Raw genomic sequence first — 26,423 nt, 5'->3', positions numbered from 1 at the left:
CAGAAAGATAACCAATAATAGTAATTTAAATACATTTAATTGAATGTGGAAAACACAATGACATCTCGCATCCATTTCTGCATAGTAAGCGTGACTGGGAGAGTTAACAATACACCATCTTGTCACCTTCAGTTTATAAACACATGTTAAAGGATTGGTGCATCTTTGTATATTGGAGGGAAAAAAATATAATAGCCTTTTTGCTGTAGCACAGTGATTTGTTCTCGATGTTTAATCATTCAGCAGATTAAAGACCCACTATCTTTAAAGCTATTTTGAGGCTGTTTAGTAGGTACAGCAAAGGGTGGGATGAGGCTTTTCCATGAAAGATTAGACACAAAAAGTACATAAAGACATAATCCACCAGGATTAAACAATCAGGGTAGTGCCACATATGATGAGAACGCGAGTTAAAGATTAGATTTATTTTGCTGTGACACTTATTGCAATAAAAGTGCTTTGCTGTGAAATTCCTTCTCCAATGTCAAATTGGAGGAGCGACCAATGAAAGGAGTCTGTGCAAAAAGATTCAAATGGCAAATACAGCCATAGTACAGTCAACATTTTTGCAACTGAGATTATCCAAGTATCTGGTTGACAGAAGAAATTTGTTACATTACCAAGGCAGCTTCTGAAAAACCTGCAGCATGCTTAGACCTATAACCCTGACTATTTCACTACCTTAACCTGGACACCTGACTGAGTCAAATAGATAATCTACTGTTTGCCCCTGTAGCAGAATTTGAGATTGGTGAGGTACCAGTTAAATTGCAGTGCTATCCAGAATTCCAGAACAGAGACACTTGCTGGAAAATCAAAGCAATCGTCTTTTATACTTTTGCATAAAGTGAAAATCATTTTCATTTTAACTTAACAGTTCATTTTATTTTTTAAGCATAAACCCTAGAATATCTGTAACACCATGCAAAATTAAAAAAGCACACTAGTGATGCTCTCCGATTAATCTTTCTTAGCTCAAAAAGAAAGTACATAATAAGCCTGAAGAGAAATGAATAAGGATTGCATTCCAGTAACAATGATCCTAAAGTTCCAGAAGGGACACAAAAGGTCTAAATTTAGGTTCGTGGAAATGATTCATTGTTAACAGTGCACTTAATACGAGACTAGAACCCAAATCTAGAAAGCACAGAATACAATCATAACTTGTTTTAAAACTTCAGGTCCTATCCAATGCACCTTACGGTCAAAATAAAACAGATATCCAGTAAGTAGCCTGGAATATTTAATGCATTATTTCCTCTTTCATTTGAGTCACTGAACCAAGTTTGAGGTCAAATCTACTGTCCACTATGTACTGGACAGTATTATGGACAACCTGTTACAGCTGAGCGACTATTTGCTTGGTCCCTCTGGAAAGTATCCATCATTTAGGGAGTAGCATACTGGTGGCATCTTATATTTTAGAAAATACATCCACAACCAAAGCCCTGCACTCACCTGGGTGTACACTTGCAGCTCAATATAAACATTTTCAGGTAGAAATGTGAAGTCTCTCTAGGCAATCAGAAAGTGACATTTTACCACTTAATTGAAATTTTTAGATTTCAAATTAAGAAACAAACTTGAGGACTAGAGGGGGAAAATAAAAGCTTTTTGGGGGGTAGCAGACAACCTAGTTAAATTCTACAAATATTACCAGTTAAAACATTTCTAGCACAGTGCAAAAATTAAAGGAAATGGCTGAAACAGAAAAGGATTTCTTTAAAGTTTTATTCTAAATTTAAAATACAACACTGGCAATGGACACAATTCTGAAGACAAAAAATAGATTAATTTATTTCATAAAAACAAATCACTAACACACATGCTTGCAGAGTCCAAAGCCCACAGAAAGACAGACCAGATCTTCCTCCTAGAAGGCACAGACACTAGAGGGCATCCTTCCTCTAGCCACAGAAAAGAGCAATATTAATACAGTATGTACAGTAGGAAGTGTCTAGCCATGCCTTTTGGCATTCAAACCAAGCATTCAAACCAAGGACCACCTCAGACAAATAGGGATTTTAAAAAGTTGGGAAAATGCTAAACTTAAATTCTAAATTACTGACAAATTGTCAAATAAGAATTACTTGGACAAAATTTTAAAATGTACAGTATTACCTATACCTTACCAGTGTGTATGATATATTTCTACTGGTTTATTACACCAGTGCTGTCAAAGCCTTTTCTGCATTTCAGCAAGACAGTAGGTCAATAATTAGATTTTTGGAAGGACAGACTATAATATACCTTGAACTGAAAAGAAAACAAAACATTTCTTACACACTAGGACTAAATAACAGGGGGGAAACAGAACGTTTTCTATAATGATTAATGGTCATTTTTATTAGTTTCTAAAGGCATTAGGTAATAAACCAAAACATGGAAAGCTTATTTCTACTGGAAACTAAGCTCAGTCCTTATGTATTTCAAGGGATGCTTCTCCACTAGTGGTGTTGCTGGGTGACACTTGTACACTATCAAAGCAGCTACAGTAAGTGCCAGCTAAACTTCCAAAAAGCTGAAAGTTGAGAACATTAAAACCCAATTCTTACTTAAGGAATGAAAATATTTTCTGTGGATCACACACATGAAATATGCAGTAATGGGAAAATGTTGTCCACAAATGATCAGAAAATCCAAATGTTTATTCCCGTTTCAAAACACACTTTCAAATTCTGGGGTAAGTTGTAGAAAAATATCAGTCTGCATTCTGAAAGAATGCTTCCAAAATATTGTGGTACTGGTTTGGTTTTCATGAATGATTATCAATGGATAAATCAATGATCATTCAAAAAGAAAACTTAAGCCTCATAGCATTTCAGGAACAGCTTAATTTAGAAGAAAGCCTGTTCATGTTCTAAAAGATCTCCACTATTACCAAAGCAAGTAAAGTCTTGTCCAATACACAAATGTATTCATGTTTTTGCAATATGTGGTGGCATTCAAAAACAAACTTACTTTCAGTCATTACAATTACACAATCCTGCTGAGCAAATTACCAGAAAACAACAAAAAAAACACTGCCCAACAAGATTAATGAGAGTTCATTTACCTTGTTCATCTACTGTAACATACTGCTCAGTTCACAAGTTTAGATGCTCCCAGTGTAGAAAAGCAATTCAGGACATAATCAGAAAATAAACTGTATACATACACCCTATGCTTAACTTTGAGAAATTAAAATATGCTCCTGTGTTGAGTATGCTGACTTGCTCTTTGCAGTCAATTATCTTCAGGTTTACCAACCCTGGGATACTAAATATGTTCCCTCCCACCTCCAAAAAATAAGACAAATTGCATATTCAAAAAGGGTATAGGATCAACTAACGTAACTTATTAAAATGTTCGATTGGAGAGAAATGTAAATGTTTAACAGATGAAGATACCAGTGATAAAACTTTTGTTCAATGATATTCACGTTAAAACATTCCTGTAAATAAATGCATTAAGTTGCACAATGTTATTTCTTTGCGCAGAAACCCATTTATCATTAAATTCCCTTGAAACAGGGTAAATAAGTTATCACATTTCTTTATCTAGCTCCTGCAAAGTGTAGTTTAATTATTAAACACTTTTAGACTTCTCAATTTAAGACAAATTGAGAAGTTTCAATTTTTAACACAGGAATGTCTTATCCATGAACTACTGCAGCAACCACTTGAAAATACAAGAACTTGACTTGCTTTCTCCACAAACTCCCAGTGTCCCAGGGTTGGACTACTCATTTGCAACGTCACTCCACCAGGTGCCTTCCTCCTTTACTTAAGGCTGGATCCTCATTGACTGACAATAAGCTCGCGCAAGTAGGACTGGGTGAGACCACGCAGCTCCTCCAGGGCATAATCCTCAGGCATGGGAAGGCGGCCAATGTGTGGAGCCAGATGGCGAAGAGGGATGTGCAGGAGATCAGCACTCTCCCCTCCCTGCTGCAGGCTCAGCACCACTCGAAGAATGTTAGCCACTCGCTTTGCCATTTCTGCCAGGAAGGGAGCACAACAAAAGAAAAAAATAATAAATAATTCAGTGCAATTATTGTACCTCATTACAACAAATCTATACTATTTTCGGATATGGGTTTGTGTGATACACAACTTAATATGCACAATGAAAATGTAAGTCTGACATCAACAGCTCACACAGCACATACAAAATGTAAACATTTTTAACTGTGAGCAGATAGGTTTGACTAATGTTGCTTCTTGGTATATTACTAGACTCAAGTCATGTCACATAAATGCCATGTACTTAGTGTTCTGTATTTCAATTGAGTTAGAACTGCCAAAATGAGCTGATTAATCTGTATGAATCATCCTAAAAACAACTAACTAATGCAAGACCAGCAAAAGATAAGGCCGTGAAGATTGCGTACGCAAGGAGTGAATGAAGTCTGTCCGTAAGAGAGGTTGGCAGGACATTCTGCATTAACGATTGACAATCAACATCTAAAGAAAAACTAAACCAGCTCCATGAGGGACAAGAGGATCACTGCATCAGTTCCATCATTTCAGTGTGTTGTTCAAGTCAACCCATAGGACAGCAGAAGTGTGATGATACAGAAAAGAATCTCCTTTAACACAAAAACATCTGGTGCAAACTGAAGGCAACCTTACTGTTCAATGATACATTGAAAAAGTCCTTGAGCCAAAAACCATTTCTGCAACCCAGTTCAGATGTTTTCACATTGTAGCAGCAAAATGCAAGACTACACGTTGTAAGGATTATAATGGCATGAATTGAAAATAATGTCAAAGCCATACTATGGCCACACTTTTATTTTATTCACACTTCTATTGTCCTTATTTAATGCACACTGGCAACAAAACTGACCTGTGCATTTATTGCACGATTCCCCTTGTGAGGATGCCATTGTATTTTTGCCCTTAATACATTGAAGATCTTCTGTTGACAACTTTCCAAATAAAAGTAAAAATGCGCATGTTGCCTGAGGTCTTGATAAGCAATCAACTCAAATAGCAACATTCTTCTTTCCAAAATGCAATTTAAAATATTTTTCCCCACTCATTAATATATTCCAGAAAGACCAAGCCCACCCATGTCCACTGACCTGATTGAGCCAGTCTGTCTTTGGCTGTAGGACACTGAATAAGCTCTATCCTGCTGCAAAGCGATGTCACTTCAGTGTGGAGCCTCTCCAGTTCATATCCAGGACCCTCCAGCTGTGAAAAATGTCATACCAAGTGAAGCAAACATCTTCACCAGTACATTTGAAGCAGAAATATTCATCAACAACTGTTTGCGTACCTGCTGTATGGCTTGCAAGGTCCTTATGACGTGGATGTAATCAAGGAAAACCCTGCCAGAAGTATCCCAGTCCTGGATGAGCATAAAGCGTTCAGGCTTCGCTAGACCCTCAAGGAACTCCAGCAGGTAAGTGTGATTCTCATTAATAATTGCATCTGATGGAGGAGATAGAGGATTACATATTAGCAGTACAACACTGGAATATCATAAGGTTGATAGAACAATTCTTGCTATATTTAACTCGCTGGGAGAAAAAAGCTTTGGAATTCCTCTGCAGACCGAAGATGGGCTTCAAATCAAATGCTGCTAATTCTGTTACTCTGTCAAAAACATTATGGAGGCATCACAAGTGACTCAGCTGGTAAAGGCGCTTGCCCAAGTGAAGGCTGAGCTGAGCTCAAGCCTGGGTTATGTCCCGAGGCATTTGTGACAGCTAATTTTGCACATCCACATGGAGAATCTCCGAGTGCCACCAAGCACAGGGTGAGATTATGTTGCCACAGCTCCCTCATAACACAGCTATGCAGGGTGTTCACAGGCACGCAAAGCTAACCAATGTGCCTCTCCACTAAATCTCCAATACAGGTTTCTAGTGCCTATGATGTGTTAACAGGTGACTGACATGAAGGTGATTAATATAAATGGAGTTGACTTAAACTTTGGTTTGGTTATTCTTTGTAAAAAAAAAGGTTTTCCAATCTGGGTGTTGAAAAAAAATAACTCATTGTTCTAAATTCATATACAAAAAAAATGAAATTTTACCTGAAGCTAGGTGCTGGATGATTAGTCTGTGACACTGGTTCCAACGTCCAGCTCTGTAAAGATGCAGCGCCTCTCTGTGTTTGTCTCCTTCCCGGCAAGCACGGATAGCCTTGGCCTCATGAATCCACTGCACCGGGACATGCAACCTCTCTGTAAGGAACTGTTCCTTTTCAGCAGAGTCTTCAGTCTCTTCCAGGGAGCAGTGAAGGTTCAGCATTTCGCGCACAGCTCTCTCACGTCGACTGAAAAGAGAAGGCAGGTGTCAAATTAACTACTTTTCCATCTGTAACAGTTCTTAAACCGTAGTCGCATGAACTTCAAATGCAGTTTCTATAATGTATAATGTATAACAAACCCAATCACCGACTTAACATTGTACTTCTGAGCTTATTATGTATCAAAACAGGAAAACAAAAAAGTTATTGTTGATATTTTACTTTAATAAACAGCTTCTTTCAGTGTAGACTATTTCAACTTCTGTATGCCACTATTGTTTTTTGAATGACTAGAGAGCCCGGATGTAAATTCTACATTAGGCAAGCACTCGTGCAGCACTGATGATATGCAGGTCGATTAGTACATTTACTCAATACATACCTGGTGTCAGGTATGTGGAGCAGGACAAAGATGGCCATCTCCCACAGCCCTGCACTCTCCAGCTGTGCAGCATAGCTGGCATGTAATAGGCCCTGGCACTGCTCTGACAGGTGGGAGTAGTTCAGTGCCTGCAGCACATTCCACAGGTGCCAGCTCAGCCGGTAGTCCAGTCGGTCAGCAGTCACGGTACAGGGGTCAAGAAGCTGCTGGAGACTGTAACGCCTGCAGGACAAAATCCAATATTTTTTCATTCAGCTTAGCTGTATAAATACAAAAATCACTAAGTGTTTTCTCCGCTAAGCTTTAACTGAATTACACATTCACACATCATACTTGGTCGCACTACATTTTGAAGCTACTTTCAAAAGATACAAAAAAATCCAAATATTTTGAGTTAAGAGGGAATGACCTCACCTGTCACTGTAAAGCTTCAACAGATGAAAGCAGATGTCATAGAGTGGCCTCTTAGATTCTCCCATCTCTTCAAACTCTTCATCCTCCAGCAGACCAAGACCAGAGTCGTCTAGATAAGGGGGCAGTGGTGCACAGGCATACCTCTCATGATCAGATGTGCCCTGATGGCGAGTGTAAAAAAAACAACACAAGACTTGTATAACAATTGTATATGGGTACACTGCCCTCTTCTGGATACAACACCACTGAGCAATCTCATTTTCCATCTTCGTTCATTTAGCAAAACTTGAGGGGGAGTGCTTTTAATATTTTTGAACGTGGAATTTTAAAGAGTGTTTCTATAATTCAGAAAAGTCTATACTGCAAAGCCAGAAATACTCAGCAACAAAGAATCTGGTCAAAGACAGAAAAATGAGCCATTACAGCACAATTATAGAAAAGCAGTTTAAATATGTACACTTTATACAAAATAAGCAGCTAACAAGGTTTTGAAATTGTCGGTTACCTGGAAAGCTTCTTCATATTTGCAAAGAGCATTTGCAATGGATGCGGTGGGGGGCAGCATGTACCAAAGGTGGACAGCGAGACAGCGTTTCCAGTCAAGCTCCGAGCAAACATTAATGCAGCTATCTGAGGACTGCCACACCTGAGGAAACAACATAAAACTTACCATCCACTCTTTGCAAATAACAGCAAATCATTATTAAGTACTGTCTGTAACCACCACTTCTCAGTTGAACAAACACAAAAGTGGAAAAAAGTACATTTATATAACTTTTCTACATTAACAGTACAAATTGAAAGGTGCCATACTTTGTCCATTTGCAAAAACCTAATTAAGCAATTAGTTATGTAAAAATAACACATCAAAAGGTCGAAATACATCCTTTCCCTATGTGGGATATGAAAGAACACAGCAAGGACTAGTGTATATAAAAAAGACTAACGGGTAAGGTTTATATACATACAGGTTTCCCAGCCAATAGGGCGAAAATGCACAGTCTCTCCTCCTGTACAAAGGAATCAATCTCCATTTTGTTCCAGTCAATCAGCTGAACAGCCAGTAATTCTCGGCTATACTGGCTTCCTGCCGCCTGAGACAGCAGCAAGGACAGTCTGTGATCATCTGGTCAAGGGCAGAAGAAAAATGGATCATGCATCTGGTAACAGCATTATTGATTTTCCTAATGTTTGAAAACTTTAGCACCTAACAAGTACTACTTCATGTTAAGAAGACAGTTCACTTAAAAGCTGTCTGCAGAGACAAACGGCTTGGTGAGTGGCTAGAACACACCTGCCTACCCAAAAGAAAAAGTACACTCCCACAGAGAGATATATATACACACCTTGAAAGTTAGCCGCTTACAAGGTGAGCAGTAAATTTTAAAAAAGAAAACTCACAGCAAAGAGCAAACCAGACTACAGCATTTTCTGTAATTTGTATATGTGTAAATTTTAAAATTCATAATACCATCCAATGTTTTCACCTAGAGACAGCCATGTGTCAAAATCAAGATGGTGGAGCCACGTATACTTGCAGTCCAGTAAAATCCTACACTTCATGATCGACACCATAGGAAATATGTGGAATACAAACTGGAACTGCTATTATGTTGCCTTCCCTTAAGATAGGGAGAACATTTTTGGCACAGATTGTACCCTATTTTTCACAGCAATAATGTTCAATTACGAGAAAACATCACAATTCACTCAAGACTAACCAAAAAGGACATGCTAAGTCGTCCTTTTCTGTAGTAATACCAGAGGTTTGCTTGTCCTAGCAAAGTCAACCTAGCTTTAACTAAACAAGTAGGATTCGATATGTAAGTAGCATACCTGTAAAACTATAAACAGTAATGAGCTGAAGCAGGATTACCTTTTACCTTATAAACAAAAAAAAACAACAGCTCACCATATTTTTGTGCCAGCCTGCAGGCCTCACTAATGCGGTGTCCAGTCAAGTAGCTGAAGATGGCATCCACATGACTCTTGTGCTGGGAAAGGCCCACCTCTTCTTCTATTCTGTGAGCTGCACTCCGAGATAGCCAGCTGGAGAAAGACTTCCGCCGTTCCAGCTGCTGTATATATTCAGTTTCCCTCTCAGAGTCAAGATCTGTCTCTCCCAGCCGTCCCCACAGAGCCTCACACAGTGTCCACACCAGCTGCCAGTGCCTCACAGTGTCTGCAGTATTACAGTATTCAATGTCAAGTCAAGTCGTTTAAGTATACTTTTTTCAAAAAGTTTTGGAAATACTATCACACTAATATTTAGTCTTGCTTACCTCATTTTACAGATTACAATAAATGCACACTATAATTTAAAGCGGATAAAAGGAAAAGCGGATTTAAAGTGGGGGAAAAAAAGGCTTTCAACAGAGAACCATATACAAGGTCAGCTTACTTTCTTCCACTCCGTCGGCTGCCTAGTAAGAAAAGGACAAAAGTGAAGGGGAGAGAATTTGGGGGAAGAGTGAAGGAGTAGGGTTTGCAAATGAAAGGACAGAACTGAGTGCTGAGGAAAAAAAATATGGGAGTATGTTGAGAGCCAAGAGTTAATACAGTATATTAGGGGGAAAAGCTGAGAAAGGAAAGGATGGGAGTACAGAGGTTGTTGGTTTTAAGCTTTAGGAACAGTCTCATTGACAGATAATACTGACATTTTCAGACCAGTTCCACACCCTGCAAGCTGTTATCTGCCTTTTCTGCTTCCTCAGTTCTCCATTTTTCTCTTCTTCACCTCTATCAGGCTACTAAATGCCACTTCAGGATATTTTCCCAATATTTTACTTAGTAGCATTCAAAACTGCAGTGAAGTGCAATTCAGTACAGCAGTCATAAAAAGGTGGCTTACCATCAACTGCCTGTGGCTCCTTGGACACTGCACTAATCCACACCGCGTATTCATGAAGTGCCTCCACCCCTGGGGATGGCTTAATTAAGGGGCAGTCCTCCTCTGTGATGATAGTGCTGTGCTTGAGCTCAATTTCCAGGGGATGCTGGTAAAGTTTCAGTGTACCATCGTCCTCGCTAGGCTCCACACCAACTACCTTCTCCAGATGCACTTTAAAAGGACACTCTGAAATTCTAAGCAATGAGACAGCGAGGGTAGATGCTAAGAAAAATCTCCCACATGATCACTACTTGGTGGTTAACTTCCAATCATTAACGTACAACTACCCGCAAGAACCACGACTGAAATAAACCGGCGTTCTTGACAATTCTGTCACTTACGGTTTGTGCGAGGCCGGTTGGGGGAGGAAGCCGAAGCCCACAGTCTCCATTTGCTTGTCCTGATGCATGCCAGTTGAACCACCGAGATGATCGCCGCTGTGAGCCAGTGTCCAGTTGGGTCCCCAGCCGACACGGAAGGATCGGCCCATGAATAAGGCCATGTCCATCAGTAGCTTGCCTTTGCCGCGCATGACGGAGTTTAGCACAGGCACGGGCCCCATCTGTCTTCTAGTCCCAACAGTCCGGAGAGGCGTCTCTGGGGCAGGTGGTGGCATTATGAAACAAGCACCCAACGAAGGCCAGGGGGAGAGACGTGAGGGCTCAAGCACTGCAGACTTGCGTATTCTTTGAGGTGTGCTGCCAGAGGAGGAATCCTGGGGCTGGGGGAAAAGTGCAAGGCCAGTGCTGAACCTGGACTGCAGTAGCCCTCCTAGTGGAAAAACAAAATGTTAATAGTGTGTTACATCTTTCCTATGAGTAAGGGGGGGGGGGGGAGGCAATGCAGGAGAAATCCAAAAACACATTCTTACAGATGTGTTGTTTCAAATGTATGGACAGAAATCATGTTTCACTAGCAGTCTTCTGTGTTCAGAAGTACATGCAGGGCTGGGGGGCACATGGTTTACCTGAGGGCCTTCCTTGAGATGCAGGGAGTAAGATACGAGGTGAGCCTGCGTCTAGGGAATCGTCTACTCTAGTAGAGAACTTGCCGAAGCCCTGTTCTTGAAATAAGTCACATTCATCCTCCTCAGCAAATAGAGAAGCCTTCATTATCTGCATGGAAAAAGTACAAAAGCCCATATTCATTTTTCAGGGGTACTGATCATCTCAAGAGATGAGCTGCAATTATGATACAAGTTCCTGCTTGCAAAAGCTGCACATTTTTGTTTTTGAAGGCGGTATAATACCTGCAATGTGTGTGGGTTTATGCCAAGCAAAGACGCAATGTGACTGGAAGCAGACACTGGCTCCTGCTCTGGTGCAGCCTCTGCCTCCCTCACTCTCTCTTCCTCTTGGTATACCTCGTCCACGTCCTCCAGCATGCTATCGGAGGGGGGCTCCTGAGTGATATCAGCCATATCACTGTCCAGCTCCGTCACTCTGCTGAGCTGCTCCAGCACCCCAAGCCTCTGCACACAGACATAGAGCAATCTTAAGTCTTTGCTGAGGAGACATTTCAACCCCCATAGTTTCGAGCTGGCTGAGAAACCAGAATTACAACGCAACCCCACCAAAATTCACAACACTTTATACAGTTGCAAAATTGACAGCATTTAGTCCAAGGTAAAAATAAAAATCCAATTCTTGCACTTTCTGATTAACCACATCCTCAAAACAATGCAACCAGTTTTTTTCTTAAAGTGAAAAAAAGAAGAACTGAAGTCAACCATGCACATCCTCCAAATAGAAACAGTGCATAAGACAGCTAAAGGATGTAGTGATCCTAGTTAAGAAAAAAGCTAAAAAATAAATTACAGGTTAAAGAAAACATCTTCAAACTTCACATTAAAACAGCTGAAAACCATCACCTGTGTACAAAACAATAGCATATCATTATAGTCAATATATACAGTATTAATCCAACCAAAAGATGGATGGAAGAAGCATTGAATGCTAGAGGTATTTAATAAAATATTAAAACCGAGACAAAAACAAGCAGTTTCTTTTAACATGATTTTATTTAACATTTTTGGTATTTTGCAATCAATACAAAGTTTTACAAATGACATTGCAATTAACATTAAAACATTTGATAGTTTTAAAATGGCTTTTGAAAATGTATAAAAACCATCTCATGCATATGATTTTATTAAAAATGTAATTTTAAAGATGGTGATAAACCTTATTTATGACAAGTCATTTGCAGAAATGGACTTCTGTTGGTTCTGTTGATAGGGAGCAAACTCAACAATTGGCAGTTGAATTCCCTCATTTGCTACACGCACTAACAGGTTTGGCACTGGTTGGTACTTCTTAGATCTTAGTAACTAAGTCATTAATTCATCTGACTGCTTAGCTCCAAATGTCTTCTACGTCAACACTGAACTTTCCTCCACTATGATGAGCTCTAGACCCTCAAATGGGATACACAAACGTTTAACAACTTATCTTCAGTGCGATTTTAGAATTTAAAAGATGAAACTGGCTCAAAAGGTCACAATCTTGGGATGGGGACATGAATGGGCATTTTTCAGGATGAACAAGGTCCTGTTCATTACTAGGGATTCACTTAAGCTCTTTGAATACAACACAAAAACAGGTAAGTGGCAAAGTACTACTTCAAGTCATGTGATCCTGACAGGCATCACTGATGATCAAATGAATATTTTCCACAAATTTTAAATTTTAGATTAAGACAAATGCATTACAAACTTTAAAATACAGAAATCAGTGTGATTACTCCATTCTATGCTTAGTCCAGCTACCTGCATGCTAGACAACCTATTACTGTACAATGTTCTCTAAATATTTACTAGTGCAAACTGTTTTTTAAACAAAAAACAAAATAAAATGGTACAAAAGGATAAAATTGCTTTGCACGCCAAAGAAGCATATATCAGAAGAGCTGAACTCCAGAACATATACACCTAAAAGAGGTGGACTCAAAACTTAAAATTGATTTTAAAGTTCTCATTTTCGCTTAGAGATTTACACAATCATATATAGAACTTAATTCATCTATGTAAAATTGAAATTATATACTGATAGAATTTCCAGGGAAATTTTTAAAATTAGAAGGTTAGGATTTAAAAAAATATATCCCACATGAGCTTATCACATCAAAAAAACAAATAAGCATTAGAGGAAAAACTTTGCAGCCCCTTGAGTTCCTAAATTTAATAATCCTGTTAAGATCTTTAGACGTCCAGATATTTATGTTCTTTCATAAATGCAAAACATTTTTCCCCAGAGTAGTAATACAATACCTTAGCACCTTCATTCTGCATACAATGGCTGCTTTGAACCTGCTTTACCACAGAATTAGGTTTTTAAGTACTTAACCACTTAAAGCACTTCAAACATTATGGTGCAACCCCTTGAACTGTACACTCCTACGTTTTCGTATTTAGGTTACCTGAAACATTCCATCACCATAATGGCAAAGGACCCTAAATACTACAGGTAAGGAAGATGGAATGTCGGTTAAGGTCTCTCCCAGTTAGAACACCAATACATTTATGACAATGGAACAGTTCAATGAGGTCCACCATCTACCTGTGCTTGTGTGTCTGGTTTTCCATTTACGGCCATCTGTTGCAAGGGGGGTAGCTGCTGTTGCCCTGGGGGAAGGACTGTTGCAGTCTTAAGCTTCTTGATGTCAGTTTTGGGAGGGGGAACTTCCTCCTCTTCATCTGAATCCTGAAGCCCATACTTGGAGAAGTGAACAACCTGTAGAGAACAGCAATGTCTGAATTACTATAAAAAGGGTTTGTGGAATGAGAGTTTAAAAACTGTTACAAGGTAAAAGTAAAATTAAAGCAGCTACAGACAAATCACAGGAAAAACAAAATGTTTAGTGTACTATCATGTCAAAAATGTTTCAATTATACCTCAAAAACCCAGGACCCAGTTTCAGGTCTGTACTCCAGGAAACGAGCACCCTGTTTTCTGGAAGCATTCTCAAGTCGACCCTCATAGTTCATCTCCACTAGTCGCTCAGGACTCTTGATCTGGGTGCATGTCGTCTTATCGTTTGGCCAAACGCCATCCAGTGTCACCTCAGCTCGCCTGTAGAACAGAAGATTTTCATGGAATGGCCACAAAAAACTACAGGCAAATTATGAAAACTAATGCCATGTCCAGTAATGAACATCTTCAACAATGCTAATCCCCCGAACATTAATACTCTTTCAAATGCAGCTGTCCACAAAAAAAGTATGGTTAATGAATTCTAAACAACTCTCATAAGGCATTCACCTGTTGAGCCCTTCTCCCACAGGTGGCTTGACTTTGTCATCGGGGTAAACAATGACCTCTTTCCTCCGAAAATGAACAATATCATCCAGGTTTAGGTTAGTCAGATTCACTTCCCCGGGAAAGAAGATTGACCCATAGCCTGTGGATAATAAAGGGGAAAATGCAATAGCTATTTCAAGTTTATGCATTTCTATAGTATATTTAGATTTTAAAAAAACATTCTGCATTTCATTTTTTAAAAGAGGCTGAGAATGTTATCGCATCAGGGAAAATGTATCTGAATGATGTAAACCAATAACTTAGTCTGCTTTATGTTTCGCACCTTTCCGTCCAACAGTAAAGTTCTCCACCACACACTCTCCATTCTCATTAACCATCTTGGCAAGCTCATCCATGGATGGAATAGTGTAATACCCCACTCGACCAAGAGTAATACCTGTGGAAATAAGGAGCATAAAGATGAAACAACACAGTAAGCCTCAGTTTCTACTTATGCAGTACAATTAACTCTCTTTTCTCTCCTGGAAAACCCTGAGCTTACTCACAGAGGACTGCAGTCTTCCCATCACACTCACCAGCAGGGTGTGGAAGCTGCTGTCCATCCAGCTCCTCTTCTCTATCCTCCTGCAGAGAGTCATCTCCTAGGGAGACATCTTCACTGCTGGCTTCCAGGCCATTCCTTACAATATTCCGCATATTCAGCTCCGTCAAGGTGTCCTGCATAGAGATGTTCTGCTTGCCCTCCAGAATGTGAGGAATGGGCTTGGCAATAGGGTTGGTATAGAACTTGGTCACCTCCAGGTCATCATCTGCTCTCTCTGTCTCCTGCTGTCTGGATTCATCATCAATGCCGCGACTAAAACAAAGAAACAGCTTAGCCATTTGCCACTAACCACTGGAAAATACATTTTGCAGTATCTGCATGACAATATCAAATATGGAAGAGCAAAAAGGGAATTAATGAGTTGTTCCACTAGTGTCTTGAAATGACATTTTAAATAGCAGACCGATCTTCTCAATTTTATTCCTTAGCATACAAAACTTATCCTGTAAAATACCACCATTCACAAACACCAAATTAGAAAAAAATGCAAACATGCATTTGAGTTACAATTTTTAAAGCTCTGGTAGCATCAACAAAAAGCAAAATACACAAAACTTGGATGTCTCTTCGGCACTGGCAATTTCCCTTGGAATATAGCTTTAACAAATCATAATACATTACGTAATTTACAGTATAATCCTGAGGGTTACAGTCCTATCCACAGCTGGGTTATTCTGTAAATCAAGGTCTTACCTCAGGCCATTCTCTGGATATTCTGAAGGAGAGGCAAGGTCATCTGCCTCCCTACTCGCTGGAGAATAAAGGCTGCTGCCATTCAGATTTTTTAGTACTAACTTCTTTATGCTTTTCCTTAAAATAAACAAAGAACACCTTTTAAACAGTGTTTGAATATGCAATCAAGAAAAAAAAACTATTCTGAAATATCAGTTAAGGCTTAAAGTAGCAGTTTAAAGCTGAACAAAGGCTTTACCAAACAAATGTTCATGATACCTGGGCATAAAAGAACCATTGGCAAAAGAAGGCTCATCATCATCCAGTCCATCAAACAGCTGGGATTTGGAGGAACCAGAGGATGTCAAGGCTTTGGGTCGAACTCGAGTGGCTGGACGGGGAGTCAGCTTGTAATGAGTCGGGGTGGTCAAGGCCTTCTGGGCAGCAGGGTTTGTTGGCTTGAGACGCTATTGTGAAAAGAACAAGCACCTTGAAATTCACTCAAATAATGCATAGTCAAGGAAAAGCTCAGAGTACAGATAACAACTTAGTGTTCTAAAGGGAAAACACTAAATCTCCATTTACAAAAGAGGGGAAATAAGACTGAACAGTGGAAAATGTACTAACAATTCCACATGATTCTCTTAAGGTAAGCAATAAACCATAATGCCAACACTCTGGTTGCTGTTGTCCCTTACCTCCTCTTTCTTCTTTGGATCCGACAAGGGATTTCTGAAGAGAGGGGAGTCTCCAAAAGGAGAATACGCTAGTGCATTTATTTGCTGCTGTAACACAGCCTGCTGTGCTGCTGTGGCACTGGGGTCTGTTAGTGCTGCAAAAACAAAAAGATTACAGATAGTTACATACATTACAACAAATTATTAACTTTTTAAAAATGTAAATTATTTTGCCATCTTGTTAACTATTTACCCATTGAGCAAACAAAAATGGCTATACAGGAATAGTATTTCTTTTTTTCCAGTCAGTTCAAAGTCTCTCACGTGAAATTACAGGTATTTAACTGTGATTAATTCAAAGAGAAGGTGGCAATGGTAAAACACAAATACCCAGGAACATTATTGGTTCCTTTCTCACTAGACTGGACACTTACTAACTTGCTGCTGAGGTGTTCCAAAACCCAAATTGCTTGTTGTGGCATTGAATCCGGGAGTTCCAAAAGCACCAACAGCACCCAAGGTTGAGCCCAGCTTATTCTGACTATTTCCAAAGAGGGATGTCTGCCCAGCCCCAACTGCTAAGAGATAAAGAGCCAACAAATGAGGTACACAGAACGAAATGCTGTAATATAAACCTTTGAAGCAGCTTGAGTGAAAACTGCAATTTTTAACTTTTACTCCATCACTTACAGAGTACCCAAGACTTTGAAAAAGACAGTACACTGATCTGACTCCCCATTTAGTTGTGGACTCAGTTAAAAGGCAAAACCCCAGCCCAGTTCACTTTCTCAGGGTCGAGCCTGGGTGGCTCTACAACAAGGTCAATTAAAAATAAGGGATTTTCTATGATCTAGATATCCGAGACAGACTTCAGTCAGCCTCCAGGTTTCTACAATTTATCGCTTAATGTGAACATATGTAGTACCACAGGTCATTACAGCATCAGCATCTCAAGTCACAAAACCTACATGAAAGATTAATTTCATACAGAGCAAGGTCAGTTAACAGATTTGTTTTAATATACACATCTATAAAGTGGTACAACTTTCCGTCTACACGTGTAGAGCACAATGTTGCAAACATTTTTTTTTTTTAAGATGAGGTAATTTTACCACTGAAGATCTTGGACGTACCTGCTCCAAAACCAGTTCCTAGCCCTGTGCCCAATCCACCTGTAGCAGGTTTGTTACCAAAAAGGCTTCCACCAGCCGGATTTGTACCAAACCCTACAGACAACGAAGGGTTAGGATGAATTTTCTTCATGGCAAGCCAAAGTGAGCACTGTCAACTTTATCAAAACCTTGAACCTTAAAAATTGCACTTACCAAAATTAGAGGTGTTGGTGTTGGTTCCCAGAGTGAGTGTGGGTTTGTTCCCAAATAAGCTAGTGCCAGTACCAAATGATGGTGCACTGGTTGTGGTTGTACCAAATCCTGCCGTTTTGTTCCCAAATAGGTTCTGTAAAATGAATAATACCGAATTCAATATCTCAAGTTTGTCTAGCATAAGAGAAGGAAAACCTAGAAACAGGCAAGAAGAGATTTCAATTTTCAAAGTCAATTCAACATACCGCTGTTCCAACGGTGCCAAAACCAGTATTGGGTTGTCCAAAGAGCCCTGTGCCAGTTCCAAATCCAGTGGCAGTGCTGGTATTTGCAGAATTTCCAAACAACCCTCCAGGCTGAGATGCTGATGCATTTCCAAACAAACCCTTTAAAGAAAAAACAAATTTAGGAAACCAAAACCAAAACTACAGCCACACAGATCCCATTTTCTTACTACGTCATTATTACGAATTTGGTTCACGTTTTAATCCATAGCCACCTATATTTGCACCTATCTACACAGCTGAGTATTTAACTAGAACAATTTGGATTCAGTACTTCACTCAAAGGCACAACAGCAGTGTCTCACATGTAACTGGAAGTTTGTAATTTATGTGCAAAACCCTAACCTGCTTCACACTTGTGCTGTTTATAATTTAAATACAGGGAACAACATTGCACATTTTGGAACTAACTAAGAAAAGCCTTATCTCTTAAACCCTATTTATAACAATGTACACATATACAGAACCCAAATATAATTGTTTTTTTAGTCAATGGAAGACAAGAACAGGGTTAGGTTTAGTATCTACCATGGTGTTGGTGTTGGGCTGACCCATAGTGTTGGTATTTCCAAATGTGAAACCAGTGTTCTGGGTTGTCGTGGGCTGCCCAAAAGGCTTGCTGAATAAACTGCTTCCTGCTGGTGCAGCCTGGCCAAACAAACCACCAGTGCTGGTTCCAAAGCCACCAGTACCTAATTAAAAATAAGATTCAGATATTAAATGAAAGAATATTCCTTTCACAATGCACCATTTCATTGGTGAAGGGATAAGACTGGCAAGACTGTAGCATCAGCAGTCATTTCAAATATACAGCTATACTCATTTAAGCTTAATTATGTCCTTTCATCAGTTCTGAACCCCTTGGTCATCCAACAGTAGTACAATGAAATAACATCAATTAACCTTTTAAGCTACTTACTGGTTCCAAAGGTTGTTTTGGTCTGCCCAAAGGTGAAGCCAGTATTTGGTGCAGAAGACCCAAAAATCCCAGTGGCTGTGCTAGCTGGTGCTGCCGAGGCACCAAAAAGCACACCTGTTCCTGCAGCCATGGGGTTCTGAGGACCCTTCCTTCCTGCCTGGTAATCCTCCAGCCGCAATTCCTGTGAAAGAATGCACTCCAAATTACACATGGAGCACAAGAGCAACAGCTTGTACTATCATAATGTGTGCGGCACACTGTAGAGAAATGTACATTTTTGAGCATCTTAAAAAAATAATTACTATTCATACATCCACAAAAGAAAAATAAGAAAAAGGAAGGTTCCATAAACGGAGAAATTTAGCGTTCAATTTTTGGAAGAATCAAATTTATAGAATTTGAAGAGTCATCTAAACTAAGTATAGGAATAATAAACATTTCCCCCTTGCATAAAAAAGTCGATGATGCTTATTCCATCCTCAATTCATCAACCTGTAGGATCTGCTTTCTCAATGCGCTGAAGTGTATAAAGAATTCCTCACCAAAAAGCAATGTACTGCAGATTTTAAACGTTTCTTCCATGGAAATTGTTTAAGACCAAAACATTCGTCCTGATAATAAGCTGAGTTTTAGTAGCCTCACGGCCTTTAAGTATTTAGCCATTGGTGTAAAATAATTACATTTTAAAGGTAAAACTTCATAAAATGATTACAGGCATTAATAATACTAGTAAAACAACACTTATAATTTCAAGAAATGAATAAGTATAGCACTTTTGTGAAGACACCTGAAAAAAAAACTAAAAATAGTTTGAAAGAGGCTTTAAAGACTGACCTCCAAGGACTTGTTCTCATACTCCTTCATGGCTGTGATGCACTGGTGTTTAGTATTAATGCTGGTAGTCACTCCTCCCTTCACCATTGTGTCACTGCCTGTAGGGGGCTACACAGAAAGAATTGTGTAATGTTTTAACAAAGGAAGGATGGTTGATGACTGCTATCCATCATTAGAAATACTTTTAAAATTCAGTCTACGATAAAATACAACCACCAATTAAGACTTAACTACATGCATTACAAGAATTATTTGACTACAATTATTAAGAGCACTTAGAAAGACCAGATCTATCACACATGAATAAAAGATGAAGTTGCTTAAGAATGGAGTTCATCTCAACACAGGATATACAGATGAAAACTTCAAAAACTCACATTGAACTTCAGGGTTGTACCAGTCTGTGTGGCACCAAAACCCGAAGATCCAAAAAGAGAACCCGAAGTTCCACCAAAAGGGTTGGAGTTGGTGCTTGTTGTCCCAAAGAGTCCACCGCTGCTGGTACTGGTGCCAAATGCTTAAAATAAATTAGAAGAGCAAAAATAAATAAATGCCAATAAGAAGCAAGCATGAGTAATTAAAACATCGTATTCCACAGTGCGACAGATTCAGACCACTAAGGCACTTTTTGACAGCTTTAAGAGATCTTTAATAATATTTTGTCCAATTTTACAACAACTTATAGATTTATTAAAAAAACTAATCAACTTTCTTAATCCTTTGTGAATAACTGCACATAATGCCCAAACATCCCTGAAGGGCAAGGACTTTGAATAAGATACTAGGGAAAGAGTCAGGAAATGTACTGACCATCTCAACAAACTGTTACAAAATAAGAAGGTAGGCAATAGCAACTGCTTCACATAACATCGCCTGGAAACCCTGCTGGCACTACACACTATCTCTTAAGTCGAGATAAATAAGGCACTCTGTTGTGCGCACATCCCCAAGTGTTTATGACGGCAACCAAGACAGATCTTTCACACAAGAAAATGGAAACTCACTGCCAAAAGCAGCTGGCTTGGTCGCGCCGAATGCATTGTTTTGCTGCGAGAACAGTCCTCCTCCTCCTGTGTTGGTGCTGCCAAACAGACTGCTGGAGGTACCACTGGCAGCACCAAACCCAAATCCAGTGCTAGTGGAGGATGTCACAGGCTGGCTAAACGTACTTGAGCCAAAGAGTCCGCCTTTAATTTACATTTTTTTAATGAAGTAAAGGGGAAACAAGTGAGAAAGAAATACAGAAAATGTTTAGAAAAGTGAAAGCCAACATGGTAAGCCTCAATGACTGACTTCTACTGGAAAAAAAAAAACTTAGTATTGCAGGGATTTACTCCATTAATATCACTACAGCAATCCCTACGTTTAACAAACTTTGCTTTACAAGACCTCAGATTTAACAGACAAAATCTACTGAAGGGGAATTTTGCCTGAAAAATCAGAAATACCAACAGGCATCATTTCACATTCACTATCCTCTGGTAATCCGTTTCCCCCTTTGAAGTGCGCACACTCACTGGAAACCTTTCCAGGAAACTTAATGATATAGTCAAGGACAGTGTGCAAGTTTTGTCCTTATGTGTTACGTATAAATCATTTTACGTGTGGACAATTAGAAAAAGCATGCGTCCCCAAGAGTGGAAGAGGGACAGATTTTAATGGCACGTGAGCATTTCAGAGCAGCATACAGATTGCCAAGGGATACACCACCAAACTTTCCATACAATAATGGGGAAATGCACAAATAAGAAAACAAGGCAAAATAAATATTACTTAGGTTTTAAATTTGGGCAATATCAATGGTGCCCTATACGTGTAGGTCATATGCTTGTGATGGGTTTTTGGTTGTGTTTCATATGGTATACAGAATACACTAAAACATATTTACTAAAATAGGCTCCGATTCCCCTGCGACACTTGGATAAAGCAGCTAGAAAATGGATGACGGGATATTTACTACACATGAAATCAAGAGCTTGTGGATTTAAAAAAAACAAGCACAAACAATTGTCAAAGACTGTGTTGACTGTAACTGTTAAAAAAATCATCAAGAGAACAAAATTCTCATATTATAGTGTTTTGAGCTGACAGACTGAACATCAATGGACTTCTCCCCTAATAGTGCATTTACACAACATGGCTACATGATCACACTACCTAACGCACTATATACATCCAATTGATTTTTTCTATCTGTACATTTTTTCAAAACTTTAAACCATGCTTACCTCCTCTACCAGCACCAGTGTAGATTTGTTGGGGATTTGCTGTTGCCACTTTTGAGAAAGTAAAGTACAGTGTAGTTAAAAACATTCACGTGGATCTACACCACACATTGAAAACGTAGCTTGGGAAAGGACCACCTTGTATTATCTCCGCAAGATTTGTGAATCTTTCTTTCAGTCATATTTGTCTAAAACTTGGGTATGAATGTGATTATTTTAATTGAGGCTTCTTTTCTTCTGAAAATAAGTAGTGTGATCATGCAGATTTGAGTTCCAGTATATTACTAGGAATGCTAACCCCTGCAAGCAGTTTTAAGTTTAGCTTTACATAACTAAATCACTTTCTCCATCCAGCATGCTGTACCTGTACATTGAATGCAACGTCTGCCAAGTTGTTCCCATCACTGACAGCAGGACCAAAGTCAGGTCTACAAGTCCTTACTTACCTTCCAGTATTACAGACAGAAATTCAGGTTATTTGATAGATGCCATTTTAGTGTACCTAACCACACATATAAATTGCGTAACTGAAAAAAATAACTTCTCCCATATTCTTTAAGCAATTATATGAAACCATCCAAATAACGTTACCCATCGCATCTTCATGTAGTTTTATGTTTAACCATAAAAATATAGCATAAGGTCATAAAGAGGTTTCACTCGATCGTGACACTATATCCAATAGTCTTACTGAAAATAATAAGTATTCCAATATTATGGAATTAGAGTGAAGAAAAAATGTATTTTGTGCCAATTAATGCAAGTTATATTGGTCAATGAGTTATATTAACTACCAAAAGAAGTATAGCACTTTAACACTATCATTGCAAAATCTGTTACATATTTTCCCAATTTGGAAATCTCTTTTCTTTATAATGTACTTTAAGCAATAAGGATTCTGCATTTGATGCTGATAAAAATGAATTTTGTTGACTTGTAAAACTTACACATCTCAAAGCAAACATATCCATGAACAACGTGTAAAACCAGGGCTGGTTGCAAAATAAACATAAGGAAAATGACAATGGGAAATTTAAGGTGCAAACCTGGTTTATTCTGGGTGTTCCCAAAGAGTCCTCCAGTGTTATTAGTGGACCCAAAAGCTGAAGTCCCGAACCCACCTGTAGATCCAAACCCAGAATCTGCAAAAGAAGTTGAAATTGCTACCATTTTGTTTTTCAGACACTTCAAATGACAACAGCTGTCTTTCAGCAGTGCATAGATTAACCATCATCTGCCTTCACTCCAACTTGGCAGCAGTAGGAGACCGATAGTAAAAGCTACATCTGCCAGGATGGCCAGGGCTGAGACTCATCCTGGGGACCTTGGGACTTCATGAAATGAGTTTTAAGACTTCTTTGGGATGAGGACTTACAAAGAGTAGTGGCAATATAATAAACATTATAAAGTCACACCCTCATTGGCAGAGAGCTGGCAAGCTTGTTTTCACTGCATTTGTCTTTTGTAGTGGGATACTCAAATAAAGTGTACTCTAAACGTGTTCTAGGTGCCTCCATCTGGCTTGACCTTGTCTAATTGCATTAGATACATTCTTCTTTTAGAATATGTGTATTTGGTGTCATTAACATAAAAACTTGAATTTCACAATAATTTAATATCACATGCTGGACAGGATTCTTCTAACAAACACTCCATATCATGAAATGTTTGACTATTTTCCTTTGTCTTTGAGGATTGACTGCTTTCTAATAGGTGTAAACCAAAGTATAGTAAACAAACACCAGCACTGTTCCATGCCCGATATCAGCTACAAAGACACAAATATATACGATAAGGCAAGCTGTAAAATAGTGATTCTGAAAACAATGTCAACACAAGTTGACAAGGAGATAAGAGATGCATTACACAAACTAAACCTACCTGTATCCACTTACAGGCTCCACCTTAAGCTAATTTGACATTAAGCACTTTTATTTTTACTGTGGGATACCTTGCTTCTTATATGCACCACCACCTTCCATGACTTGTCAATGCGCAGTAGCTTAAAAGTAGCATGTAAGCTGTTCAGTATGTGATATGTTTCCAGTATGAAACGGAAGTACAATAATGAATTTATAACTGCAATAACAGCGCAAAAGTAGCAACTTACTCTGTCCAAACGTGGAGGAAGTTCCAAAGCCACCAGTTCCTCCTCCAAAAGGAGTTCCAAACGCTTTGTTGAACATATTCGGTTCCTATCAGGACTGCATACGTCTGTGAAGAACAATTCAAAATACTGTTAGAAACCTTCGCCACATTTTGTTAACGTATGAGTCACATAAAAAAAAACCGACAAATGCATGGACTATTCATCTCAACTATCGAGGTATTCTTACCGTTTATGTTCCACGACTTTACATAAACCCATACCGAGGTAGCCTTATTTCGTTCATGAACCTGTCAAGGCAACTACAAAGTCTAACATTTATAGCGTCGAAATGTCAACTGCTAATAAATATGTTTTCGCTTCATTCCCTTAGTGCAACCTAACTGTAATACCAGTGATCGTTTGGAAGTCAGCACCGGCACAAAACAAAATGTATCGAGGTAGCAAAAAAAAACTAACTTCCACGACGGATTAAAATTCTGAAGATGTCAATGGCTAAACACCCTTTTTGAGACTTCAGGAAGCACAAACACGTTCAAACGGGAGCCAAGGCTGAAACACTGCAGGAGAACGATCAGAAAAACGTTGACTTGGATCGGAGCTGTTGAAGTGTATGTAGCGGCATTCGAGTTCATTACACAGCGGTTGAAACGGCAAACAATACATTTTGCGAAACGTTCTTAGCCACCGTGCAAAATTAACACTGTCAACAAATAACTCCGGGAGTCTGAAGTCGTTTCTATGGTGGGTTATTCTGCGCGTTAAAGCTGGATTTGTTTACAGGAAGACGCTGAAGAGGCGCCAGAACTGATGGCCTAGGCCTAAAGCACAAGGTTTCAGCGGCAACCACATACAAGCCGACCCTCAATTCAGGGCACGAATTGGGGTTCCCGAGATCTTGGGTTACTTCCTTAAAGCATATCAAAACAAACATTTAGGTGCGTTTCGACCGATCATGCTGGAAGAAACCAGAACAAACCGGTTTAAAAAAATGAAATCGCTATCTATACAAACGAGAACGCTGGAAGGAGATACCAAACAATGTTACAGGCTTTGGTGTTTCTTTTGATTTATTAAGATGTGCCCCGATCACTTGCTACCTGAAACTGAAGCAAAGAATGTGAATTATTATAAAATGCACACTTGCGACATAAAAGTGCTAAGCCAACACAAACTTGGTCGCATATGCTTGCAGGCAGACAAGCTTCGCAGACACGCATTTAAGTACGTTGGCAATTACAATATTCCCCTGGAGTATATTTTCTCATTGTACTTTAAGATTATTAACAACTGAAGCTGCCACGTTTATGCAAATTAAAAAGGCCAACCACAGAGAAACGTGCAAATTAACCAAATATTACAAAGTAGCGCTATTTCTTACCGTACTATTCAGAAGCCCACTCAATATCTTCCTCAGGTGTTCTTCCAGCAAAAGCGGTCCGAATACAAGATGATATTTATGTAATTCACTATCCACAGTGTCAAATATCGATATATTTTTTTTCAATATCGCCCAAGGAAGAGAGAAACTGCGTAATTTACCTTTGCAAGGCCAAGCAGTACGCAAACTACGTCAGTACGTAATATGTCGACCTCTTTCTGACGTCTGCTGCAGATGGATCTGAAATATTATTGGACAACACTGTCGCCCATCAGCTTGTAAATCTATTGCACATTCGCGACTGGGTAGAGTTTGAATTGGTGTCCCGCCTCCATTCGGAGGCCTTAGGAGCGAAGTCCCAGTTTATTGGCTGTTGGCAGTGACCGGCGGCTTACGCAACGACGAAGGATGTTAAATCTGTTCGGGTCTGGACTGCTGTACGTGATCATGTGTTACTGTGCGGCTCGAGTGGAATTCGTCGCTTCCTCTAGTCACGACCGTTTTTGAATAGTGAGTCATTCGCAGTCGTGATTCACTTGGTGGATGAATGCGCTGTATTTCATTCGGGTGGGTAAAAGTAGAGGCAAGTTGTCTTATTGCAGTCTTCGATCGATGCTACCGTTTTATAGGATCAATTGGGGGGTTGTAACGTTGTTCAAGATTTATATAACGGTCTTCATTCTCCACTTTTTTCGATCCCATATCCTATGAAAAACATTCTGTAGCTCCCTGGTCATGTGTTCCCCATGTCCTAACACTATTGTGCCTCGCTGAGGTCCTGGAGGGCTCCAGCCCTGCAGTTTTCACGGGTCTGTCTTAGCAGCACCAGTCTCCCCTTATCTACAGCTGTATGACCAAACAGCTGTATGATAAATGTATTTTTTTAATGTGTACTTGCATTATGGTGGTTGGATGTACCATTTTTGGAAATTATTCCAAAAAGTAAAGCAAGTTCCAAAAGTAGAGTGACAATCAGACCCAAATTTAATTTTCTCATCAACTTCAAATAAATGTAGGCTTTCTGAAGGTATGTTAGAGTTGCAAGTTATAATAATCCCCATTTACGCTAGTTACACAATAGTTCCACTTACAGTATTTTTCCTTTTCTGGACACTTCACTCAAAGTGCTTTACAGGTAATGGGGACTCCCCCCCCCTCCACTACCACCAATGTGTGGCCCCCACTTGGATGATGCAACAGCAGCCAAA

The 26,423-nt window shown here is 39.3% G+C and overlaps 1 protein-coding gene across 8 annotated transcripts; it reads right to left on the bottom strand.

The window, feature by feature from the left end:
• Window positions 1-1,717: 1,717 nt before the first annotated feature.
• Window positions 1,718-25,406, bottom strand: nup98 (nucleoporin 98 and 96 precursor). 8 transcript variants are annotated; one of them, XM_088921406.1, is made up of 34 exons: window positions 25,216-25,406; window positions 23,838-23,941; window positions 22,774-22,869; window positions 21,731-21,778; window positions 20,507-20,689; window positions 19,880-20,019; window positions 19,503-19,610; window positions 18,669-18,849; window positions 18,278-18,441; window positions 17,711-17,851; window positions 17,466-17,598; window positions 17,274-17,366; window positions 16,575-16,715; window positions 16,162-16,295; window positions 15,743-15,930; window positions 15,485-15,601; window positions 14,733-15,043; window positions 14,510-14,623; window positions 14,188-14,326; window positions 13,821-13,998; window positions 13,486-13,659; window positions 11,178-11,399; window positions 10,896-11,043; window positions 10,270-10,699; window positions 9,890-10,122; window positions 8,951-9,220; window positions 8,007-8,164; window positions 7,544-7,684; window positions 7,039-7,199; window positions 6,625-6,846; window positions 6,028-6,269; window positions 5,266-5,420; window positions 5,069-5,180; window positions 1,718-3,979 (listed from the first exon to the last, which is right to left on the bottom strand). In XM_088921406.1, the coding sequence occupies exons 2-34, from the start codon at window positions 23,911-23,913 to the stop codon at window positions 3,780-3,782; spliced, it is 5,553 nt and encodes a 1,850-aa protein (XP_088777532.1). In that variant the 5' UTR covers window positions 23,914-23,941; window positions 25,216-25,406; the 3' UTR covers window positions 1,718-3,779. The 8 variants fall into 8 exon arrangements, with proteins under 8 accessions (XP_088777532.1, XP_088777534.1, XP_088777531.1 ...); XM_088921408.1 differs by having other exon boundaries at window positions 14,763-15,043; XM_088921405.1 differs by having other exon boundaries at window positions 16,575-16,718; window positions 25,216-25,404.
• Window positions 25,407-26,423: the final 1,017 nt, after the last annotated feature.

Source organism: Atractosteus spatula, chromosome 7 (genome assembly GCF_055471065.1).
Source record: "Atractosteus spatula isolate fAtrSpa1 chromosome 7, fAtrSpa1.hap1, whole genome shotgun sequence".
Taxonomy (NCBI): domain Eukaryota; kingdom Metazoa; phylum Chordata; class Actinopteri; order Semionotiformes; family Lepisosteidae; genus Atractosteus; species Atractosteus spatula.
This window is presented reverse-complemented; position numbering and strand designations above follow the sequence as displayed.

What these genes read in the sequence shown, in the direction of transcription:
- nup98 (XM_088921405.1), bottom strand. Translation starts at nt 23,913, where the DNA reads ATGTTCAACAAAGCGTTTGGAACTCCTTTTGGAGGAGGAACTGGTGGC. An exon ending in CTCCACATACCTGACACCAG is followed by an intron (nt 6,270 to 6,624) that starts GTATGTATTGAG and finishes TTCTCTTTTCAG; the next exon opens with TCGACGTGAGAGAGCTGTGC. An exon ending in AGACAGACTGGCTCAATCAG is followed by an intron (nt 3,980 to 5,068) that starts GTCAGTGGACAT and finishes CCTTCCTGGCAG; the next exon opens with AAATGGCAAAGCGAGTGGCT.